Source organism: Mustelus asterias, chromosome 20, assembly GCF_964213995.1.
Source record: "Mustelus asterias chromosome 20, sMusAst1.hap1.1, whole genome shotgun sequence".
Lineage (NCBI taxonomy): Eukaryota > Metazoa > Chordata > Chondrichthyes > Carcharhiniformes > Triakidae > Mustelus > Mustelus asterias.
The window spans coordinates 6,335,562-6,356,695 of record NC_135820.1 but is presented as its reverse complement, the minus strand read 5'-3'; the positions used below and the strand labels follow the sequence as shown (position 1 = coordinate 6,356,695).

Genomic DNA, 21,134 nt, shown 5'->3' with positions numbered 1-21,134 from the left:
TCTCTGTTTGATTTACTCAGATGAGCCTCAGCTCTTTGCACCTACTGGGTCACAAATAACCGTGGTTCCAAATGAAAATGTCAGTTTGAAAGTGTCCCAAACGGAGCGGGCGAAATTCTCAAATCCATTCCTTCCCGCGACCTTCACGTGGTCTAAAGCGGAACTCTCGACCATTCAGTCCGGCACCAAGTTTATCGTCAATTCAAACGATACCTTCTCTGAATTAGTGATCAAGAGTCTTGAAAAAGCGGATGAAGGGACATACACCTGTCTGGCGAAAAACATGATTGGACAGAAGGCCTTTCAGTTTGAAGTGAATTTCGCAAACGAATGTAAGTTAATGGATATGACTGACACGATTAACATCTAAGCTTTTGACGCAGATTCGGTGGTGATCTGCAATGCACGTACTTTCTTCCCAATTCAAGGAAATGCAGCAGTGTGCAATAATATGCGGCCAATAAACAATATTAATATTTGTATCTAGCATTATGAATTGAAAAGTTTGTACTGATGGAAATCCAACCACCCGGCATTGTGTTGATGAATTGTATATATTCACTTCTCCTGTTTGATTTACTCAGATGAGCCTCAGCGGTACGGTAGCACAGTGGTTAGCACTGCTGCTTCACAGCACCAGCGGTCCCGGGTTCGATTCCCGGCTCGGGTCACTGTCTGTGTGGAGTTTGCACATTCTCCTCGTGTCTGCATGGGTTTTCTCCGGGTGCTCCGGTTTCCTCCCACAGTCCAAAGATGTGCGGGTTAGGTTGATTGGCCAGGTTAAAAATTGCCCCTTAGAATCCTGAGATGTGTAGGTTAGAGGGATTAGCGGGTAAATATGTGGGGGTAGGTCCTGGGTGGGATTGTGGTCGGTGCAGACTCGATGGGCCAAATGGCCTCCTTCTGCACTGTAGGGTTTCTATGATTTCTTTCTATGATGATATAAACTCTGCCAGTTGGGTAAAATTTTGGCTTTGTGCGATAATCTAAAATGAATAACAGCAATATGATTAGCATCGGAGACAAGGCGATATATGAGGAAATACTGGGTGCTGTCTTTGCTTTTTAATAGAGATGGCTGAATGCAGATATAATTCAGCTCTAAAATTGATAAATGATTTATAAGGAACAGGTACGAATGAGCAGAGTAGTGAATGGACAGAGAGCAGGCGTTTAACTGATTTGGCACCGTGGTCAGATGGGAGTTAGGCGGGTTTTATTTCAGGCAGCAGGTGGTGGGCGCCTCGAACTCACTGCTTGAAAGGGCGGTCGAGGCAGAGTCCCTCCTAATATTTATGGAAATAGCTGGATGTGTGTTGGAACTGTCGTAACGTACAGGAGCGCAGTTAAGAGCTGGGAGGTGGAATTAGTTTGGATGGTCCTTTGTCGATATGCCGAGTGGCCTTCTTCTGTCGTATAATATTTGTGTGTTTCTTATGTACCCTGATGTTTGTTTTCTGGTGAGAACAATAAAAGAGGGGTTAGTCGGTTTTCTTCTCAGCTGTCAACTTATGTTTAGGCACAACTTCAAAATTACCGATAGATTGGTTCAAGTCATGAAAGGTTCATTTCAAGTCTCCAGACATTGCACTTTGAAAACCAATTGAGGTGAGGTGTTCATGGTGAGTTGACTGTGTTCGCCAAACCGCCTGTCAAAATTTACTGACAGTCCCTCAATCTATGATTAGTTCTAAATAGGCTATAGTGTTTGCCTGTTAATTGTCCGCTGTGAATCAGTAATATAGGATCACTCATGCCACTGATCGCCCCTAACACTTGTTTACAATTGTTTTGTACGTGCTGTCTGCTTTTGTTTAATTGGATATAGTGAATATTGAACAGAGCCTGAACCCACCACTTTTCGTTGCGTCAATATTCTACCCGAATGGGAAGGAACATGGTGTAGGTTGTATTAGGGTACCCAGAAGTTATGCACAAATTAAATATAACCCAGAGATATTGAGGGCATTTCCTGAATTCAGCCATGTGCGCTAATTATTTCTGTTGAACAAATCTACTCATCTATCCATTAGCTACCGATTCGGCTCGCACTTGTTAGTTTGAATGAACATATCTTTATTTTTTTTCTTTTGTACAGTGAATGTGGGTCTCATTGTGGGAGCAACTTTCGGGACATTGGCTGGCGTGGTGATAATATCTCTGGTGATAACATTTTGCATTCGGAGGAATAAGAAAAGAGGTTCGTGAAATGTATCTGACAAAGTTCAAATATAACATCTTTCCACATGGTTAGGAAAAACGATTTACCAGGAAATTCGATTTCAGAGATTGGATTAAAATAGCATTGTGGTATTAGATACACGCACTCAACACATTCACATTAAATTCATAGTGCCATTCCATGTAACAATTTGAAGTAAGCAAAAGGGGTCAGGGCAGAAGTTGATAAACTTTAACGTCCAACAATAGCAGCACGGAGATAGTTATCTTTAACTTCTGATTGGTTAGTTTTCACTTCGTGAGATTAGTCCCATTTCGTTCTTTAACAGAAGTCCCGAACGATGATATGGTCCAATTAAACCAGTCGGAGAACAGCCATCCTGGAGGCATGTGAAAGTTATCATCATCAGTGATATTTTAATAGTTATCGAACTGTTTATGTGTTTAATTTGCTCTGTATTTCCATCACCTATCTCTCTGGCAGAGCTAACATAGCCGTCATGGGCAGAATGATCTCATTGAATTTTGTGGCCACAATTGCATAAAAGTGAGGCTGTCTTTGGGACATCAATAACTTGGATTGATAATTGTTATCATTGACCTCCTGCTGCAATCTCTGAATTAGTTAAATAGATAGGTATGCACCCAAAACTTCTACAAGACGTAACTCACCAGCTATGAAGCCAGGGCAGAAAATAAATGAACAATGTGTAATTTGCCCCCTGTTCCCCCAGTACACATCATTACATAATTAGTAGTCCTCAAAACAATATTTGGGAAAACCTGGGTCACTTGGAAGGCTAAGAATGGTGCTAGTAGTGTTCATTAAGCGCAAATCTCAAATGTATGAACATGGTAAACTGGCTCCAGTGGGATGGGGGAAGGGGGTGAAACAGAATGGAAAGCAAGATTTTAGCCGTGAAAAAAAATCTCAAAAGTGGCAAAACTGTATTAATAAGATGAAAAGAAGAAACACAATGAAATACATGGAAATGGAGTGGAGGCGGTGGAGAGAGTTCATGATCTGTAGTTGTTGAACTCAATGTTCAGTCTGGAAGGCTATAAAGTGCCTAATCAGAAGATGAGGTGATATTCTTCCAATTTACATTATGCATCACTGGAGCATTGCAAAAGGCGAAAGGCGGACATGTGGACAAGAGAATAGCATGATGTGATGAAATGGCAAGTGACAGGAAGTTGTGGATTCTGTTTGCTGACGAAACCAAAGGTGTTCATCCAAGCGGTGACAAAGTCTACGTTTGATCTCTCCAATGTAGGGTAGACCGCATTGGGAGCAGCGAATGCAATCGACTAGATTACAAGCGGTGCACGTGAAGCGCTGCTTCACCCGAAAAGAGTTAGGTGAAGAGAAAGGCTGGCAAGTTTAGGGATCACTCGCTGATGAAAGATACTGAAGCTCTTGTCAGGAAAAAGAAGGAAGCATTCATTGGGCTGAGGCATTCGGGGAAAAGTGAATCCCTTGATGAGTATAAAAAGTGTAAGAGTACACTTAAATGGGATATCGGTAGGGCAGAAAGGGGGTATGAGATGGATCTGACAGGTAAGCTTGAAAAGACTCTATAGAGGTTCTACAGCTATATTAAAAGCGAAGTTGTGGCTAGGGAGAAAATAGGTCCCTTTAACGGTCAGCGTGGCTGTCTGTGTGTGATGCCATAGGAGATGGGTGAGATTTTTATGGAATATTCCTCCCTGGTGTTCACTGAGGAGAAAATCATGGGTGCTAAAGAAATAAAGGAAACGAGTGGTCATGTCCTGGCCACATGCATATTACTAGGGAGGAGATATTTGCAGTCTTAAAATCCATTGAGATGGCTAACTCTCCCGGGCCTGATCAAATGCACCCTCGGATCATGTTGGAGGCTGGGCAGAAACTGCAGAGGCCCTTGCAAAGGTATTTGCTTCATCTCCTTCCACTGGCGTAGTTGTGAAGAGTGGAGGCTGGCTAACACTGTTTACCAATGGTAGCAAAGACAAGCCACCTAATTATGGGCTTGTGAGACTGACATTATTGTGTGCAAGGTACTGAAGGGGATTCTGACGGACAGGATCTCCCAACGTGTAAATAGTCAATGTCTGATTAGGGGTAGTCAGCATGGCTTTGTGCGTGGGAAGTCATGTCTGACTAATCTTTTCGAGTTTTTTTGGGAGAGGTAACCAAGAGGATGGATGAGGGTAGGGCAGTAAATGTTTTTTATGCAGACTTTAGCAGGACCTTTGACAAGGTCCCACATGGCAAACTAATCCGGAACGTTCGGTCCCATCTGATCCAGGGAAAGCTCACTAATTGGATAAAAGATTGGCTTGATGCTACGAAGCAGCGGGTGATGGTCGAAGGTTGTTTCTCGGACTGGAGGCCTGAGACTAGTGGTGTGCCTCAGGGGTCGATGTGGGATCCCTTGTTATTTTCTTTTCATATCAATGATTCGGATGTGAATGTACAAGGCATAGTTAGTACGTTTGCAGGTGATAATAATTTTGGAGGTATCGATGGTGGTGAAGAACGTTACCAAATAGTACAGGGGGACTTGGATCAGTTGGGAAAGAGGGCCGAGGACTCGCAAACGGATTTGAATAAAAATAAAAGGTGTGAGGTATTGCATCTTGGAAAGTCAAACCAGAGAAGGACTTATACAGAGAATGATAGGGCCCTGGAGAGTGTTGAGGAACAGAGCGACCTTGGAGCACAAGCTCATATTAGTTGACATTGGCCTCAAAGTTAGACAGGATGGTGAAGAAGACACACCGGCCTTCATCAGTCAGGCCATTGAGTATAGGAGTTGGAACATTATGTTGCAGTTGTATAAGTCGTTGGTGAGGCCGCACTTCGAGTATCATGTGCAATTATGGTCACCTTGTTACAGAAAATACATTGATAAACTGAAAGGGTGCAAAGAAGATTCACGAGGGTTTTGCCAGGACGAGTGGGCCTGAGTTATATCGAGAGGTCGGCCAGGCTAGGACTTTATTCCCGTGAACGTAGGAGAATGAGGGGTGATCAAGTTGAAGTTTATAAAATCTTGAGGGGCATAGATAGGATGAACGGGCAATCTTTTTCCCGGGGAGCAGAATTGAATGCGAGAGGGCATAGGTTTAAGGTGAGCGGGGAATGATTTAAAAGGGACACGAGGGGCAATTTCTCCATGTAAAGGTGGTACGTGTATGGAATGAGCTGCCAGATAAAGTAGTTGAGGCACTTTCAACAACTAGCAACATTTATCAACATTACAAAAGTCATTTGGATAAGTATATAGAGGGAAAGCAGTAGAGGGATATCGGCTAAACGCAGCCAATTGTGACTAGCCGGAGGCGCCATGGTCCGTGTGGACCAGTTAAGCTGAAGGGCCCGTTTCTGTGCTGTATTGGTCAATGACGCTGAGTGTTTGGGCCCTGGGATGGTGAGTAGGGAGGAGGTGAAGTGGCAGCTATTGCACCCTCTACGATTGCATGGAAAGGTACCATTGGCAGTGGATGAGGGGTTGGATGTGATGGAGAAGTGGACGAAGAAATGTTCCCTGCAGGTTGCTGTCAAGCAGAGTGAGGGGAAAATGTGTTGAGTGGTGGCATAATATTTGATTTGACTGAAACGGCAGAGGATGATCTTTTGAATATGGAGGCTGATGAGGTGAAAATTGAGGACGGGGGTGGAGGGATCATTGTACTGGGAGGAAGTGGGGGCGGGTGGGGCGGTGGGTGGGGGGGGGGGGGTGGCGGCGGCGGTTAGTGAAAGCAATGGCCCGGGAGGTTTTGTTTCAGATTGATCAGTTTGGGACATCGAATTGCCAAAGCCTGTTCACCAACTACTGGGAACAAGTCATGGCTGTGATTGAATACTGCCTGCTTCCCTGGATGGCAATACTCAAGGATGTCAACACCATCTAGAGCATTAAAAGGCAGAGGTAAACAGCTCACTTGATTGGCATCCCATCAACAAACCTTCACTCGCTCCACCAGTTGTGCATAATGCCGACTGTCTCTACCACCTACAAGATGCACCGCTACAATGCACCAATGGTCATTCAACGCCATTTTTCAAAGCCCCAGAATTTACCAGTTAAGACCTCAAGTAGATGGAAACTTCTCTATCTGCAAATTTCACTCTAAGTCACTCACCATCTTCACATGGAAATATATCACCGGTCCTTGGATGGATTCTAACTCTGTCACTGGATTAGAATCCTGGAACAACTTCGCTACGAGGACGTCGGGTGTATTTACACCCCGTGGGTTGCAGCGATTCAAGAAACTGGCTCGCCAACACCTTCTCAAGGGCGATTAGAGGTTGCCAATGAATGCTGGCCTAGGCAGGGACGCCCGCACCTGGTAAAAATAAATCGAGACACCGCTTGAGCCCGGTATACATTGGGAGAGACATACAATCCAGATGCAAATGCGTGTGGCCCAAAGGCTATCCCACAGTAATTGCATTAGACAAAGCTCTGCGTTGCTTATAAAGATAACATACCAGAACTTGCTGGGCCCAACTTCGTCGTCTATTTACTAGAACATTACAAATCCCACAGAAGTTAGCAATAATCAATGTACAGACTTATAACATATCCCCTCTGTCACATGAATGCCCTGTAATGCTCACATGCCCTAATAATATTTGGCTGGATGGCGGCGAATTCTAACTGAATTTGTTAACTTCAACTCATATTATTAGCACAGGAAGTAGACGGAAATTAAATAGCTTGTGATATCGCGTCGTTTCCATTCGCTTCTGATGAAAATAGCTCAATATTTTGATTTATTACGGAGATTAAATGTTTACTCTTCCACAAAATTGAGCGCTCACATTATGGGCGGATATTAGATGGGTATTCTTTACTTTTTAATTCTCTGCAACAGATGTTCTCCCAGACGTCTCTAGAGAAGTGAAGACATCGGATGGAAGTAAAAGTGAAGGTATGCGATCGTGAATACCGATTGAAATGTACAACAATCATGTCGCGCATGCATGTGAAGAGCTACTTTTAAAAAAATCTTCAGATAATCAACTGTTTTGGGAATTTGCTTGTTATAATTTGCACGTTGCCTTTGAAGCACACGCAGGTAAATTGACTGGTACCCAGAAGTAATCCCTTGATTTGACGTTTCTTGAGAAAACAATTTATGTAATATGGGCGTCGCTGGCTCGGCGCAACTTTATTGCCCATCCCCAGTTGCCACTCAGAAAACGGTGGCAAGCTCTGTAAGCTGCCTTATTGAACTTCTGCAGTCCTCGAGGTGCAGGTGCAGCTACAGTGCTGTTTGTTAGGGACGCGGCGGGGGGAGGGGGGAGGGATGTGGCGTGAGCACGGGGTGAGGTGGTGGGATGTGTTGCAGTTCTAGGACATTAACCCAACGACAGTGAAAGAACTTGGACAGGAGCCTCCGGTGCTGTTTCCCAGATATCTGGTCTTGTCCTTCCTGAGGATACTATTTGTGGTTATAGAAGGTGTTACCTACGGTGTCTTGGTGAGTTCTTACAGCGCATTTGTAGGTGGTACACACGGCTGCCATTGTTCCTCGCTGTTTTGGAGAGAGACCGTTTGTGGAAGACATAGCAATCAAGCGGTCTACTTTGTCCTGGATGGTGTCAAGCTTTTTAACTGTTGTTGGAGCTGCACTCATTCAGGCAGGTGGAGAGTAGACTATCATACTTCTAACTTGTGCTTTGCACTAGGTCAGTAGATTAATTACTCGCTGTAGATTTCCTATCCTTTGACCTGCTCCGGTAGTCACAATATTTATATGCTTGATCCAGCTCAGTTTCTGGTCAATGACATCTCTAAGTATATTGATCAAGGGGGAATTCAGTGGTGGTATTGCCAATGAATGAATCCAAGAAAAGGTTCTGATGCACTTAGAAAGTCTGCAGGCGACTGTTGACAAATAACATGAAATATCACAACGTAATCCAAAGTAAGGAAGTTCGTGAGGTCTATTCATCTCGCGTCCAGAACAGATAGACAGCCTTTGCCCCTTGTTCAGTCAGGGCAAAGTTTAAAGTACACAGGCAGAACTTCGGCTCACCAAGCTAATCGGTTCTTTACCTGTATATGAGGTATCTATTTTAATGTTATTAACCTGACAGTACTCCTGATCCTTCAACGCATCTCTGCACTTTCAAAAATATGTTACTTCTCTTTAGAACGTTCATAATCTCTACAGTAACTCGCTGATGGCAAAGGAATTCACATCCAGAGTCTTGTAAACACGTTCCCCCTAATCAAAATATAGTTATCATGACGTTAATTTTGAATTAACTTTCCTTAGTTATTAATGATAAAGACTCATGATGGGTTCGCTCAGCCATTGTCCAATCTTTTCTGCTCGAGATGCATAAATATAATCACTATTCTTTTGCAATAGGCGACCCCATCAGACTCTTTGTGCCAAGCTCAAATATTTTGTGTCTATTCCTTGCTCAGTTGGAATGTTGCCAATTTCAGATGTGTGATGGCTTAGTGGCAATGTCACTGGGACTAATAATCCAGAGGCTCAGGATAATGTCCTGCGGACATGGATTTAAATGCCACCTTGACAGCTGTGGTGTTTAATTTCAATCAAAAAATCAGGAGTATCAAGTAAGCTTCATTAATGTTGGCAACGACAATAGTAAAAATACTGGTTAGCGAATCCACTTCAGGGAATTTTGCCATCCCTGCCCTACATGTAATTCCAGACTCACAACAATGTCATTTACTCTTCACTGCTCTCAGCAATAGCACAGCAAACCAGTCAGTTGATAGTCATAATGTAATGTAAAAAAAAGCTGGCCTTTTCAGTGTGCTCCCATCCCATGAAGGGTTAAAAAACACAACCTTTGGATTTTCATTTCATGTTTACATAGGAACGATCCTGGTTTGGATCGAAAGTGCAACTTAGCACATAAATGGACAATCATAAAGTTATTGCAGCGTTGTGAAGGTTTAAAGAGAGCCAGGCTCCAAACGATCATTGGTGAGAATGGCAGCTGGAAAAGAAAATTAGCGCGTGTTTTGATTTAGGGTTGGTTTGGATTAACGATAGCAGTTTGAAATAAAGTAATAAAGCTAATAGTAAAAAAAGACAGTAAGTGAACGCAGATGTGATCTATGGCTGGTAGTGAAAATAATAATTCGATTAGTGAAGACTAGACAAGGACAAAATAAGGATACAGCGTTATGGAAATGGGGAGATCATTTTAAATATGCAGTTGCCAAATATGTTGAATCACGGTATCACTGTACTTTTTTGGGTTTTGCATTTCGGGGCGTTGCCATGTAGCTATGACTTGGTCTAAAATGTTGGAAAGTCCCCCGTTCTACTAATCACCAATATGCAGCAATCTTCATTGGGGAACATCTTTTCGAACAATATCTACAGTATATTTTGCTTCTCTTGCGCTGGAACTTGGGACTCTTCCATTTAACCATGCTCTGCTACTTTCCAATGTAAACATGCGAATATGATTAACAGATAACATTAGCACCATGTTTGCTCGGCCACACGCTGTTTCCATCAGACACTTTTCTACTACTCCCAAGGAAACATGTGGGGTAGGGGCGCTTGATGCTGAATAGTACTTTCTTTGTCACATGTAACATGGAAAGGAAAAAAAAGGAAATACCACAATCACTTGAAGGATTACATATGCTGGGATGCCTGCGTTTTGCATTGTCTCTGTGTGCGCGGCCAGATTGAAGGGCTTGCACTCTTCGTGTACAGCGAGCTGTGTTTATTAATACATATGTTTGTATATTTTGGATCCTGCTCCCTGCTCATTGTCATCCAAACGATCACTTAATCACTCAACGATGAGATAGACCAATACACAGAGAGAAATTCCGTTTGTTCCTGGAGTGAGAAATGCTTGCTTCAAACAACAAAGAACAAATAACAAAGAGAGTTACAGCACAGGAAAAGGCCCTTCGGCCCTCCAAGCCTGCACCGACCATGCTGTCCGACTGAACCAAAACCCGCTACCCTTCCAGGGACCAAATCCCTCCATTCCCATCCTTTTCATGTATTTGTCAAGACGCCCCTTAACAGTCACTATCGTATCTGCATTCATTACCACCCCCGGAAGCGAGTTCCAGGCACCCACCACCTTCTGTGTAAAACAATTGCCTCGCACATCTCCTTTAATCCTTGCCCCTCGCACTTTAACCTTAAGGCCCCTAGTAATTGACTCTTCCATCCTGGGAAAAAGCTTCTGACTATCCACTCCTTCCATGACCCTCATAATTATGTAGACTTCTATTAGGTCGCCGCTCAACCTCTATCATTCTAGTGAAAACAAAGTAAGTTTCTCCAATCTCTCCTCATAGCTAATGCTCTCCATACCAGGCAACATCCTGGTAAATATTTTCTGTACCCTCTCCAAAGCCTTCACGTCCTTCTGGTAGTGTGGCGACCAAAATTGAACACTATATTCCCAGTGTGGCCTAAATAAGGTTCTATAAAGCTGCAACCTGGCTTGCCACTTTTTAAACTCAATGCCCTGGCCGTTGAAGGCAAGCATGCCATATGCCTTCTTGATTACATTCTCCACCTGCGTTGCCACTTTCAGTGACCTGTGTACCTGTACACCCTCTGCCTATCAATACTCTTAAGGATTCTGCCATTTACAGTGTATATTTCCTGTTATATATATTTCCTGTTATATTACAATGGATATTTTTGCAGGTGTTTGACCAGCTTAATACTACTTTGTCATAGAGAGTGTCCAAAACAGAAGAGGATCGTTCGGCTCTACTGGTCAATGCCAGTGCTTATGCCATGCATCAGCCTGCTATCAGCGCTGCTTCATCTCGGCTGATCAAAATATCATTGCATCTGTCTCCCCAAATGTGTTTTATCTAGTTCCCTTTCAATACAATGTAACACAAATCATTGTGTCAACTCCGAATATTTTGTATTTTCTCAACATTAAGGCCCAATAAAAATAAGGTTTTGTTTCTTTCTTCATCTTGCAGGTGCTACAGACGTTGAATACGCTCAGATCACAATATTGAAGAAACCCGAACACAAAGGCATGTAAATATTAATAATATTTGTGCATTTCTGTGCACAACTGTATGAATTCGTGGATGACAAAGCATTTCTTAACTGTTAATTTCACTCGCGGAAATGGTAGATTCACTCGCGGAAATTTCAGAGATTCACCACCCTCTGTGAAAATAAATTTCGACGGATCTCTGTTTTAAATGGTCAACCATTTATCTCTTACTTATGCCCCCTTGTTTGAGACTCTCCCATAGTGAAAAGATTTGCATCTTCTACCCTCCCAAACCCCTCAGGGTCTTATAAGTTTGAATAAGGGCACCACTCACCCCTTTAAACTCCAAGGAGCACAGACTCAAACTATTTAGTCGGTCTTGAGAGGACAACTCTCTCATCCGGGGAATTAATCTGTTGAATCTTCTTTGGGCTGCATTGGGCTGCATCCAATTTTACTATTTCATTTTGTAGGTAATTCACACGATCCCACGAAAGAGAAAAAATGTATATAGACATATTGAACGAATGGCATTCAGCAATACTTTCGCTATTCAAATCTGCGAATTGAAAAACAACATGTTTGACTTTCTGTGGGCAATAATGCCAAGGAACTATTTTCTGGAAACGCAAACTTTGCTAATGTAAGACAGGTTTTTATTCCATTCATTTCCTCTCTTTCAGCAGCTGACGCAACAGATCCAAAAGCGAAAGTGAATAAACCCACAAAAACTGGTAGGTTATTGGAAGGAAAAATGCAAAAGCTCCTATTCAGATTTGCATTGGTCGATTACAGAAAGCCTCTTAAATCTCAAACCATCAGATTTCTATGGATTTTCTGAACCGCAATGTAAAAACACACATTAAAATTGTAGCGAGTAGAAATATCTCGCAAATGATGAAAAATTCCTCCTAAATTTTCTGAGGAATGAATTAGATTTGGTGGCACTGAATTAATGTATTAATTAAAGGAGTATTTGCATTTAGAAAACAGTTTTCACAACCAACAGAAATTTCGAATAATCTCACAGCAATTGAAATACTCAAGAAGTCTGTTCGATGTTATATTATGATGTGGAGATGCAGGCGTTGGTCTGTGGTAAACACAGTAAGAAGTCTCAAAACACCAGGTTAAAGTCCAATAGGTTCATATAAACCTGTTGGACTTTAACCTGGTGTTGTAAGACTTCTTACGATGTTATATTAACCAGCTTATCAGTTTCTGTAATCTTGACTTCATGATAATTATTGACCAGGGAATTGGCCAATGGTCTCTCGCTGCTATTTGAAATATAAAATTTTCTACGTCCATCCGAGCACTCAGGAGAGTTGATTTGTTATCCCATTAGAAAGGTGGCACCTCCAAAATACAGTGTTATCTTAGTATAGCACAGCAGAGTTGGCCTTAACGTCTGTGCTCAAGTCCTGAAGTGAGACTTGATAATACCATATTACTTTGCAATTAATCACACCCATTAGAAATACTGCTTGTGCCACAAATCTACCCACTTAGCTTCTGCAGTCTCAAATCAGAACAGAAAATGCTGGAAAAGCTCACAAGGTCTGGCAGCATCTATGGAGAGAGGAACATAATTTACATTTCGAGCCCGTGTGATTCTTCTTTAGAGCTGAAGACACTTCTTCAGCAATCTCTCTCTCTGTTCCATGCAGTCTGTATTACCCAGTTAACTTCAGAAATCTCCCGCTGCTGAATACTGTCTGTATCAAAAAGTGTTTGCACTAAATCTTCTTCGAAGCCCTCTTCAATTCCAAACATTCATATTCATTCATTTTCAATGCAACTGGTCGATGGAACTGTACATGAACTCCTTGATAGTCCTGAGTGTCTTCATCATATATGCCATTTTTGTTTTCCTGATGTCTTTATAGCTTTGCCTTCAAATAAGAATGCTATTCTCTTCAGCTCCTTGTAGCCAATCATAGAAACATAGAATCCCAACAATGTAGAAGGAGGCTGCACCAACTCTACGAAAGAGCATCTTAATCACCCCAATCCCCGCATTCCCTTACATAAAGCATGGCTAATCAACCTAACCTTCCCATCTTTAGACACTAAGGGATAATTGATCAAATGTATCCAAACTACAGATCTTTGGACGACGAGTGCAAACCACAGCAGACACGGGGGAGGGAACGTGCAAACTGGACACAGACAGTGACCCAAGTTGGGAATCAAACCCAGGTCACTGGCGTTGTGAGCCAGCTGTGTCACCATGCTTCCAATACCACGTGTTTCATTCTTCTAATAATGTTTCAATAGATTTTTAATGAAATATATGTTTTGTGTTTTTTTTAATCTTGTAGGTGCTCCAGAAGTAATTTATGCTCAGGTTAAAACTTCAAAGCAAGAACATAAAGGTATTTAATTAAGCAAAACACTTAAGAGGTTATCTTAATATTTGCATGAATCTGAGGATTCTAAATTACTTCTTAAATATTAAAGATAACTGCGCATTGACAAAGTGGACGACCGTTATGTTAGCAGTAGTTCGGCATGTAAAATGCTCAGGCCGACACATAATCAAAATCAAAATGATTGATTTATATATGGAAAATTGTTTGTGCTGACAATTTAAGCCTTGCTACAATAAGACAGATTTGCTTTTGTTTTCTCTCCCTTTCTCTTGCTCTTTCGCCATGTAGCTGACTCAACAGATTTATATGCACAAGTGGATAAAAACAATGCATCAAAGAATACAGGTAAGAATTCTGAAACAGGTACACAAACCTGTATTTAGATTTAAATGTTAGCTTTTCTTAAATGTCCTTGAATCTAAAGACATTCTTTTTTACGTTGGGTTCAAAGTAGTAGTGTATGAAATGAGATGTCATCACAGTCCACGGTCCCCTTTCAGTGATTAAAAGGGACCTTCATCGATAAGCTTAGCCGGTGGAGGAATTGAAGCCAAGCTGTTAGTGTCATTCCGGATCACGAACCAACGTTCAAGCCAAATGAAATAATGGAACCCCACATGAACATTATGTTGAAAGATGCACAAAATACAAATAGGCGGAGTTAGACAGATTTATAATTGGTAAAAACTTGAATGGTTATGGGAGAAGGCAGGAAAGTGGGGATGAGAAGCATATCAGCCATGATTGAATGGCAGAGCAGACTCGATGGACCGAATGGCCTAATACTGCTCCGCCATTATGAACTCATGAACTTATCTTACAGTTCACACTTTCTTTAATATTGTCTGAGAAATTCATTATCGTTCCTACTAATTTGCTGTCAGGTTATCAACAAAGCTTTTGTCTCCATGTACTTTGAATTCCTTTCGAATTGTAATCAGAACAATACAGCACAGGAACAAACCCTTCGGCCCTCTAAGCCTGCGCCACTCATGTGCCCACTAGACCATTCTGTTGTATCCCTCTCTTCTCAGTCTGTTCATGTGGTTTTCTAGATAAGTCTTAAACGATCCCAGCGTGTACGCCTCAATCACCTTGCTTGGCAGTGCATTCCAGGCCCCCACCACCCTCTGTATAAAATACGTCCCCCTGACATCTGTGTTGAACCTTGCCCCACTCATCTTGAACCCGTGACCCCTTGTGTTCGTCACCTCCGACCTGGGAAAAAGCTTCCCACTGTTCAGACTATCTATGCCCTTCATAATTTTATAAACCTCTATTAGGTCGCCCCTCATCCTCCCTCTTTCCAGGGAGAACAACCCCAGTTTATCTAATCTCTTCTCATAGCTAAGACCCTCCATACCAGGCAACATCCTTGTAAACCTTCTCTGTACTCTCTCCAAAGCCTCCACGTCCTTCTGGTAGTGTGGTGACCAGAACTGGACGCAGTGTTCCAAATGTGGCCTAACCACCGTTCTATACAGTTGCAACATCATATGCCAACTTTTATATTCTATGCCCCGTCCAATAAAGGCAAGCGTGCCATATGCCTTCTTCAGCACCCTCTCCACGTGTGTTGCCACCTTTAAGGATCTTTAAGGACTTGTACACCCATGTCCCTCTGTGTGTCTATACTCCTGATGGTTCTGCCATTTATTGTATAGCTCCCCCTTACATTAGATCTACCGAAATGCATCACTTCGCATTTATCTGGATTAAATTCCATCTGCCGTTTTTCCGCCCAATGTTCCAGCCTATCTATATCCTGCTGTATTCTCTGACAATGTTCATCACTATCTGCAACTCCAGCAATCTTTGTGTCGTCCGCAAACTTACTGATCACACCAGCTACATCTTCCTCCAAATCAATTATATATATCACAAACAGCAGAGGTCCCAACACAGAGCCCTGCGGAACACCACTAGTCACAGACCTCCAAACGGAAAAAGACCCCTCCACTGCTATCCTCTGTCTTCTATGGCTAAACCAGTTCTCCACCCATCTAGCTAGCTCACCTTTTATCCCGTCAGATATAACCTTTTGCACCAGCCTGACATGAGGGACCTTGTCAAACGCTTTACTAAAATCCATATAGTCTACATCCACGGCCCTTCCTTCATCAATCGTTTTTGTCACCTCCTCGAAAAACTAAACCAAATTTGTGAGGCATGACCTCCCTTGTACAAAACCATGCTGTCTATCGCTAATGAGATTATTCAGTTCCAAATGTGCATAAGAATCTCTAAGAATCTTCTTCAACAACTTCCCTACCATGGACGTCAAGCTCACCAACCTATAAATACCCGGGTTATCCTTGCTACCCTTCTTAAATAACGGGACCACATTTGCTATCCTCGTATCCTCTGGGACCTCACCAGTGAAGAGACAAGGATTTCTGTTAGAGGCCCAGCAATTGCATCTCTCACCTCCCTGAGGAGTCTAGGATAGATGCCATCCGGCCCTGGGGATTTGTCTGTCTTAATGTTTCCTAAAAAACCTAACACTTCCTCCCTTGTAACTGAGATTTTTTTCTAACGGGTCAACACATCTCTCTGACAACCAGTCAACATGTCCCTCTCCTTTGTGAATACTGATGCAAAGTATTCGTTCAGGATCTCACCTAGTTCCTTTGGTTCTAAGCATAATTCCCCTCCTCTGTCCCTGAGAGGGCTGATTCTTTCCCTGACAACCCTCTTGTTCCTAACGTATGTATAAAATGCCTTAGGATTCTCGTTAATCCTGTCTGCCAAGGACATTTCGTGACCCCTTTTTGCCCTTCTAACTCCCTGTTTGAGTTCTTTTCTACTTTCTCTGTATTCCTCCAAAGCTCCATCTGTTTTAGCTGCCTGGACCTCATGTATGCCTCTTTTTTCTTTTTGATTAGACCCACAATTTCACTGGTTATCCACGGCTTCCGATTCCTACCTTTCCTATCCTTCCTCTTTACAGGGACATGCCTGTCCTGCAGTCCTATCAACTGCTCCTTAAAAGACTCCCACATGCCAGATGTGGATTTACCCTCGAACAGCCTCTCCCAATCAACAGCCATCAAGTCCTGCCTAATCCGGCTGTAGTTAGCCTTCCCCCAATTCAGCACCTTACCCATAGGACAACACTCATCTTTTTCCATTACTATCCTAAAGTTTACAGAATTGTGGTCACTATTTGCCACATGTTCCCCTACTGCAACTTTGATGACCTGACCGGGCTCATTCCCCAGTACTAGGTCCGGTATAGCCCCCTCTCTAGTTGGACTGTCAACATATTGTTCCAAAGAGCCTTCCTGTACGCATTTTATAAATTCTTCCCCGTCCAGGCCCCCAGCCCTAAGAGATTTCCAGTGTATGTGAGGGAAATTAAAGTCTCCTATTACAGCAACCTTATTTTTTCTGTACCTGTCCAGAATCTCCTTACATATCCGTTCCTCAACTTCCCGTGGGCAGTTGGGAGGCCTCTAGTATACCCCCAGCATAGTGACTGCGCCCTTCCTGTTTCTGAGCCCCACCCACAGTGACTCGTTACCTGACCCTTCCATATTGTCCACCCTCTCTACCGCTGTAATATGCTCCCTAACCAGCATTGCTACTCCCCCACCTCCCCTCGCCCCTCCTCTGTCTCGCCTAAAACACTTGTACCCCGGAATATTCAGCTGCCAGTCCTGTCCTTCTTTTAACCAAGTCTCCGTCACTGCAATCACATCCAAATTCCACGCAAGCATTAAGGCTCTAAGCTCGTCTGTCTTGCCCGTAACGCTCGTTGCATTGAAACAGATGAACTCCAGACCTCCAGGCCCACTGAGGTTATCCTCCTCCAGAATGCTCTTCCTCTTAGATAGCCTTGTCTTGTCCCCAATCTCGTCCCCAGCCTCTATGCTTCTTGACCTATTGTTCTGAGCCCCACACCCTGCCACATTAGTTTAAACCCACTCGAACCACACTAGCAAACTCCCAGCTAGGATATTCGTACCCCTCCAGTTTAGGTGCAACCCATCCTTCTTGTACAGGTGCCATCCTCTCCTGAAGACTTCCCAGTGAACTATGCATTCGAAACCCTCCCTCCTGCACCAGTCCTTTAGCCACACGTTCAGCTGTGCAGTCCCCCTGTTCCTAGCCTCACTGGCACGTGGCACTGGGAGTAGCCCAGAGATCGCTACCCTAGAGGGCCTGCTTTTTAGCCTCCTACCCAACCCCCTGAATTGCTCTCGCAGGACCTCCCTGCTCTTTCTGCCTACGTCACTTGCACCAATGTGGACAATGACGTCTGTCTGGTTACCCGTCTTTTTTAGGATGCTTCCTACCCACTCAGAGACATCCAGGACCCCGGCACGAGGGAGGCAGACTTCCATCCTGGAGTCTTGTTCACGCCCACAGAACCACCTGTATGTGCCTCTAACCATTTCGTCCCTCACTACTATTGCTCTCCTGGTTCCCCTCTTTCCCTTCTGAGCCACAGAGCCCGATTCCGTACCAGTGACCTGGTCATCGTGGCTTACCTCTGGAGGGTCATCCCCCCCTCCTCCCCACAGTATCCAAAACGGTATACTTATTTTAGAGGGGGACAACCACAGGGAATCCCATCACTGACTGCTCTCCCCCTTCCTCTCTCCTCCCCTCCTCCCCTCCTCTCTCCCGCCATATTATTATATGAAGGAAATACAGCAATCCACGTGCGCACAGCCAAGTTCCCTGGATAGTGGCTTGATACTATCCAGGTTATCAGTATTTGTGATTTTGATTGAACTGGCTAGTGCAGCATTTAGCCTTCACCACAAGGACAGCAGGCTCAAGGAGACAGTTCACCATCACCTACTTAAGTGTAATTCGTGATGAGAAATAAATGCTGCTCGAGCCACTTGCACGCACAGGCCCATGAATGAATACAATTGACGACAGTCCAGTGTGGTACTCATGGAGCTATGTAAAAACAATTTACCTGCCTTCAAAAGATCCCATGGTACTACATCGAAGAAGCATAATGGAGTTTTCCCCGATACCCGAGCCAACATTTATCATTCAATCAAAATTACAAATACAGATAACCTATATGGTATCACGTCGCTACCCAAGCAACTTGTACGCACGTGTGTTGCTGTACTTCCTACATATAATAATTATTACAATTAAAAAATACTTCAAAGACTGCAAAGTACATAGAGACAAAAAACTTTCTTAATAACCTGACATGAAATTAGTCGGAACGATAATGAATTTTTCAGACAATATTAAAGAACATGTCACCTGTGAGTTAAGTTCATCAATTCATGAGATATAGGAGCAGGATTAGGCTATTCGGTCCATCGAGTCTGCTCCACCATTCGACCATGGCTGATATGTTCCTCATCTCCATTTTCCTGCCTTCTCTCCTTGCAAGTCACTCAATTGTATTAATCGCTATAAAGTCTCAAAACAAAATAAACTAGATGGACCACCAGGCATCGACTGAGACATTGGAAAAGATAATGACAAAACGAACAGCTCTGTCGACCCTGCAAAGTCCTCCTTACTAACATCTGGGGGCTAGTGCCAACATTGAGAGAATATTCTCACAGACTAGTAAAGCCGCAGTCATCCTCGGGACTATACCTTAAAGATAACACCCCATACACCACCATTGCCATCCATGGATGTATCCTGTCCACTGATAGGACAGACCCAGCAGAGGTGGCGGCACAATGGTATACGGTCGGGAGTGAGTTGCTGTGGGATTCCTTAACATCGACTCTGAATCCCATGAATTCTCATGGCTTCAGGTTAAACCTGGGCAAGGAGACCGCTTACTGGTTATCACGTACTGTCCTCCTTCGGCTGATGACTCAGTATTCCTCCATGTTGAACAACACTTGGCGAAAGCACTGAGGAGGGGATGGGCGCAAAATGCACTCTGGGTGGGGGATTTCAATGTCCGCCACCAAGAGTGGCTCGGCAGGAGCACTACTGATTGAGCTGGTCGGGTCCCAAAGGACATAACTGTTATACTGGGTCTGCAGAAGGTGGTGAAGGAACCAACAAGAGGACAAGACATGCTTGACCTCATCCCTACCAATCTGTCGGCTGCAGGTGTAATCTATCCATGACAGCGTCGGTCATAGTGAGCACAGTCCTTGTGGAGATGAAGCGCTGCCTTCACTTTGAGAATTACCTATATCGTGTTGTATGGCAGTATCACTGTTCTCAATAGGACAGACGTCGACCAGTATGGGTATCTATGAGGCGCTGTGGGCCATCAAAAGCAACTGAAATACACTCCAACACAATCTGCAACCTCATGCCCCGGCATTTCCCCCACTCAACCCTGATGATCAAGCCAGGGGATCAACACTGGTTCATTGGAGAGTGCAGGAGGGAATGCAAGGAGCAGCACCAGGCATAGTTAAAATTGAAGTGTGAACCTGGTGAAGCAACCAAATAGTACAACTTGCATGCCAAAGGCCATAAAAATCAAGTGATAGATAGAGTTAAACGATCCCACAGCTATCCTATCAGATCTAAACTCTACAGTCCTGCCACATCCAGTCCTGAATTGTGGTGGACAATTAAACAACTCACTGGAGGAAGGGGCTCCACACATATCCCCATCGTCAATAATGGAGGAGCCCAGAACCTCAGTACAAAATATAAGGCTGAAGAATTTGCAGCAATCTTCAGTCTGAAGTGCGGAGTGGGTGATCCACCTTGGCCTCCTTCAGTGGTCCGCAGCATCTCAAATGCCAATTTCCAGTCAATTGGATTCGCTCTACGTTATATTAAGAAACAGCTGGAAGCACTGGATACTGCAAAGGCAATGGACCCTGATAACATTCCGGCAAGAGTACGGAAGACTTGAGCTCCAGAACTTACCGCTGCCCTAGTCAAGCTCCTCCAGTACAGTTACAACACTGGCATCTACTCCATAATGTGGAAAATTGCCCAGGAATGTTCTGTCCACAAAAAGCAGAATAAATCCAACCCGGTCAATTTCCCCCCATCACTCTACTCTCAATCATCAGTAAAGTGGTCGAAGGGGGTAATAAACAGTGCTATCAAGCAACACCTGCTTCGCAATAACCTGCTCAGTGACGCCCAGTTTGGGTTTCGCCAGCGTCACTCAGCTCCTGACCTCATTACAGCCTTGGTTCAAACGTGGACGAAACAGCTAAATTCCAAAAGTGAAGTGAGAGTGACAGCCCTTATAATAAAGTCGCATTCGACCGAGTATGGCGGCAAGGAGCCTCAGCAAAACTGGAATCGATGGGTATCAGGGGGCAAATTCTCCTCCCTGTTGATTTCACATATGGGAAGATAATTGTGGTTGCGGAGGGCCAGTCATCTCAGCTCCAGGACATCAGTGTAGTATCCTAGGCCCAACCTATCTTCAGCTGCTTCATCAATGACCTTCCCTTCGTCATAAGCTCAGGAGCCGGAGTGTTCACTGATGATTGCACAATGTTCAGCACCATTCGTGCGATTCCTCAGATACCGAAGCAGTCCATGTTCAAAGGCAACAAGATCTGGACAATATCCAGGTTTGTGCTGACAAGCAGCAAGTAACATTTGCACCACACAAATGCCAGGCATTGACCACCACAAATGAGTGACACTCTGACATACACCCC

At 43.7% G+C, this 21,134-nt stretch overlaps 1 protein-coding gene across 1 annotated transcript in view; it reads left to right on the top strand.

The window, feature by feature from the left end:
* LOC144508748 (B-cell receptor CD22-like) overlaps nt 1-21,134 on the top strand; it is a 42,837-nt gene that overhangs the window by 18,403 nt on the left and 3,300 nt on the right. The window contains exons 7-13 of the mRNA XM_078237057.1: nt 21-332; nt 2,099-2,200; nt 7,051-7,107; nt 11,145-11,201; nt 11,851-11,901; nt 13,492-13,545; nt 13,831-13,887. Of these exons, the coding sequence (XP_078093183.1) occupies nt 21-332; nt 2,099-2,200; nt 7,051-7,107; nt 11,145-11,201; nt 11,851-11,901; nt 13,492-13,545; nt 13,831-13,887 (690 nt within the window). The remainder of the gene's footprint in view (nt 1-20; nt 333-2,098; nt 2,201-7,050; nt 7,108-11,144; nt 11,202-11,850; nt 11,902-13,491; nt 13,546-13,830; nt 13,888-21,134) is intronic.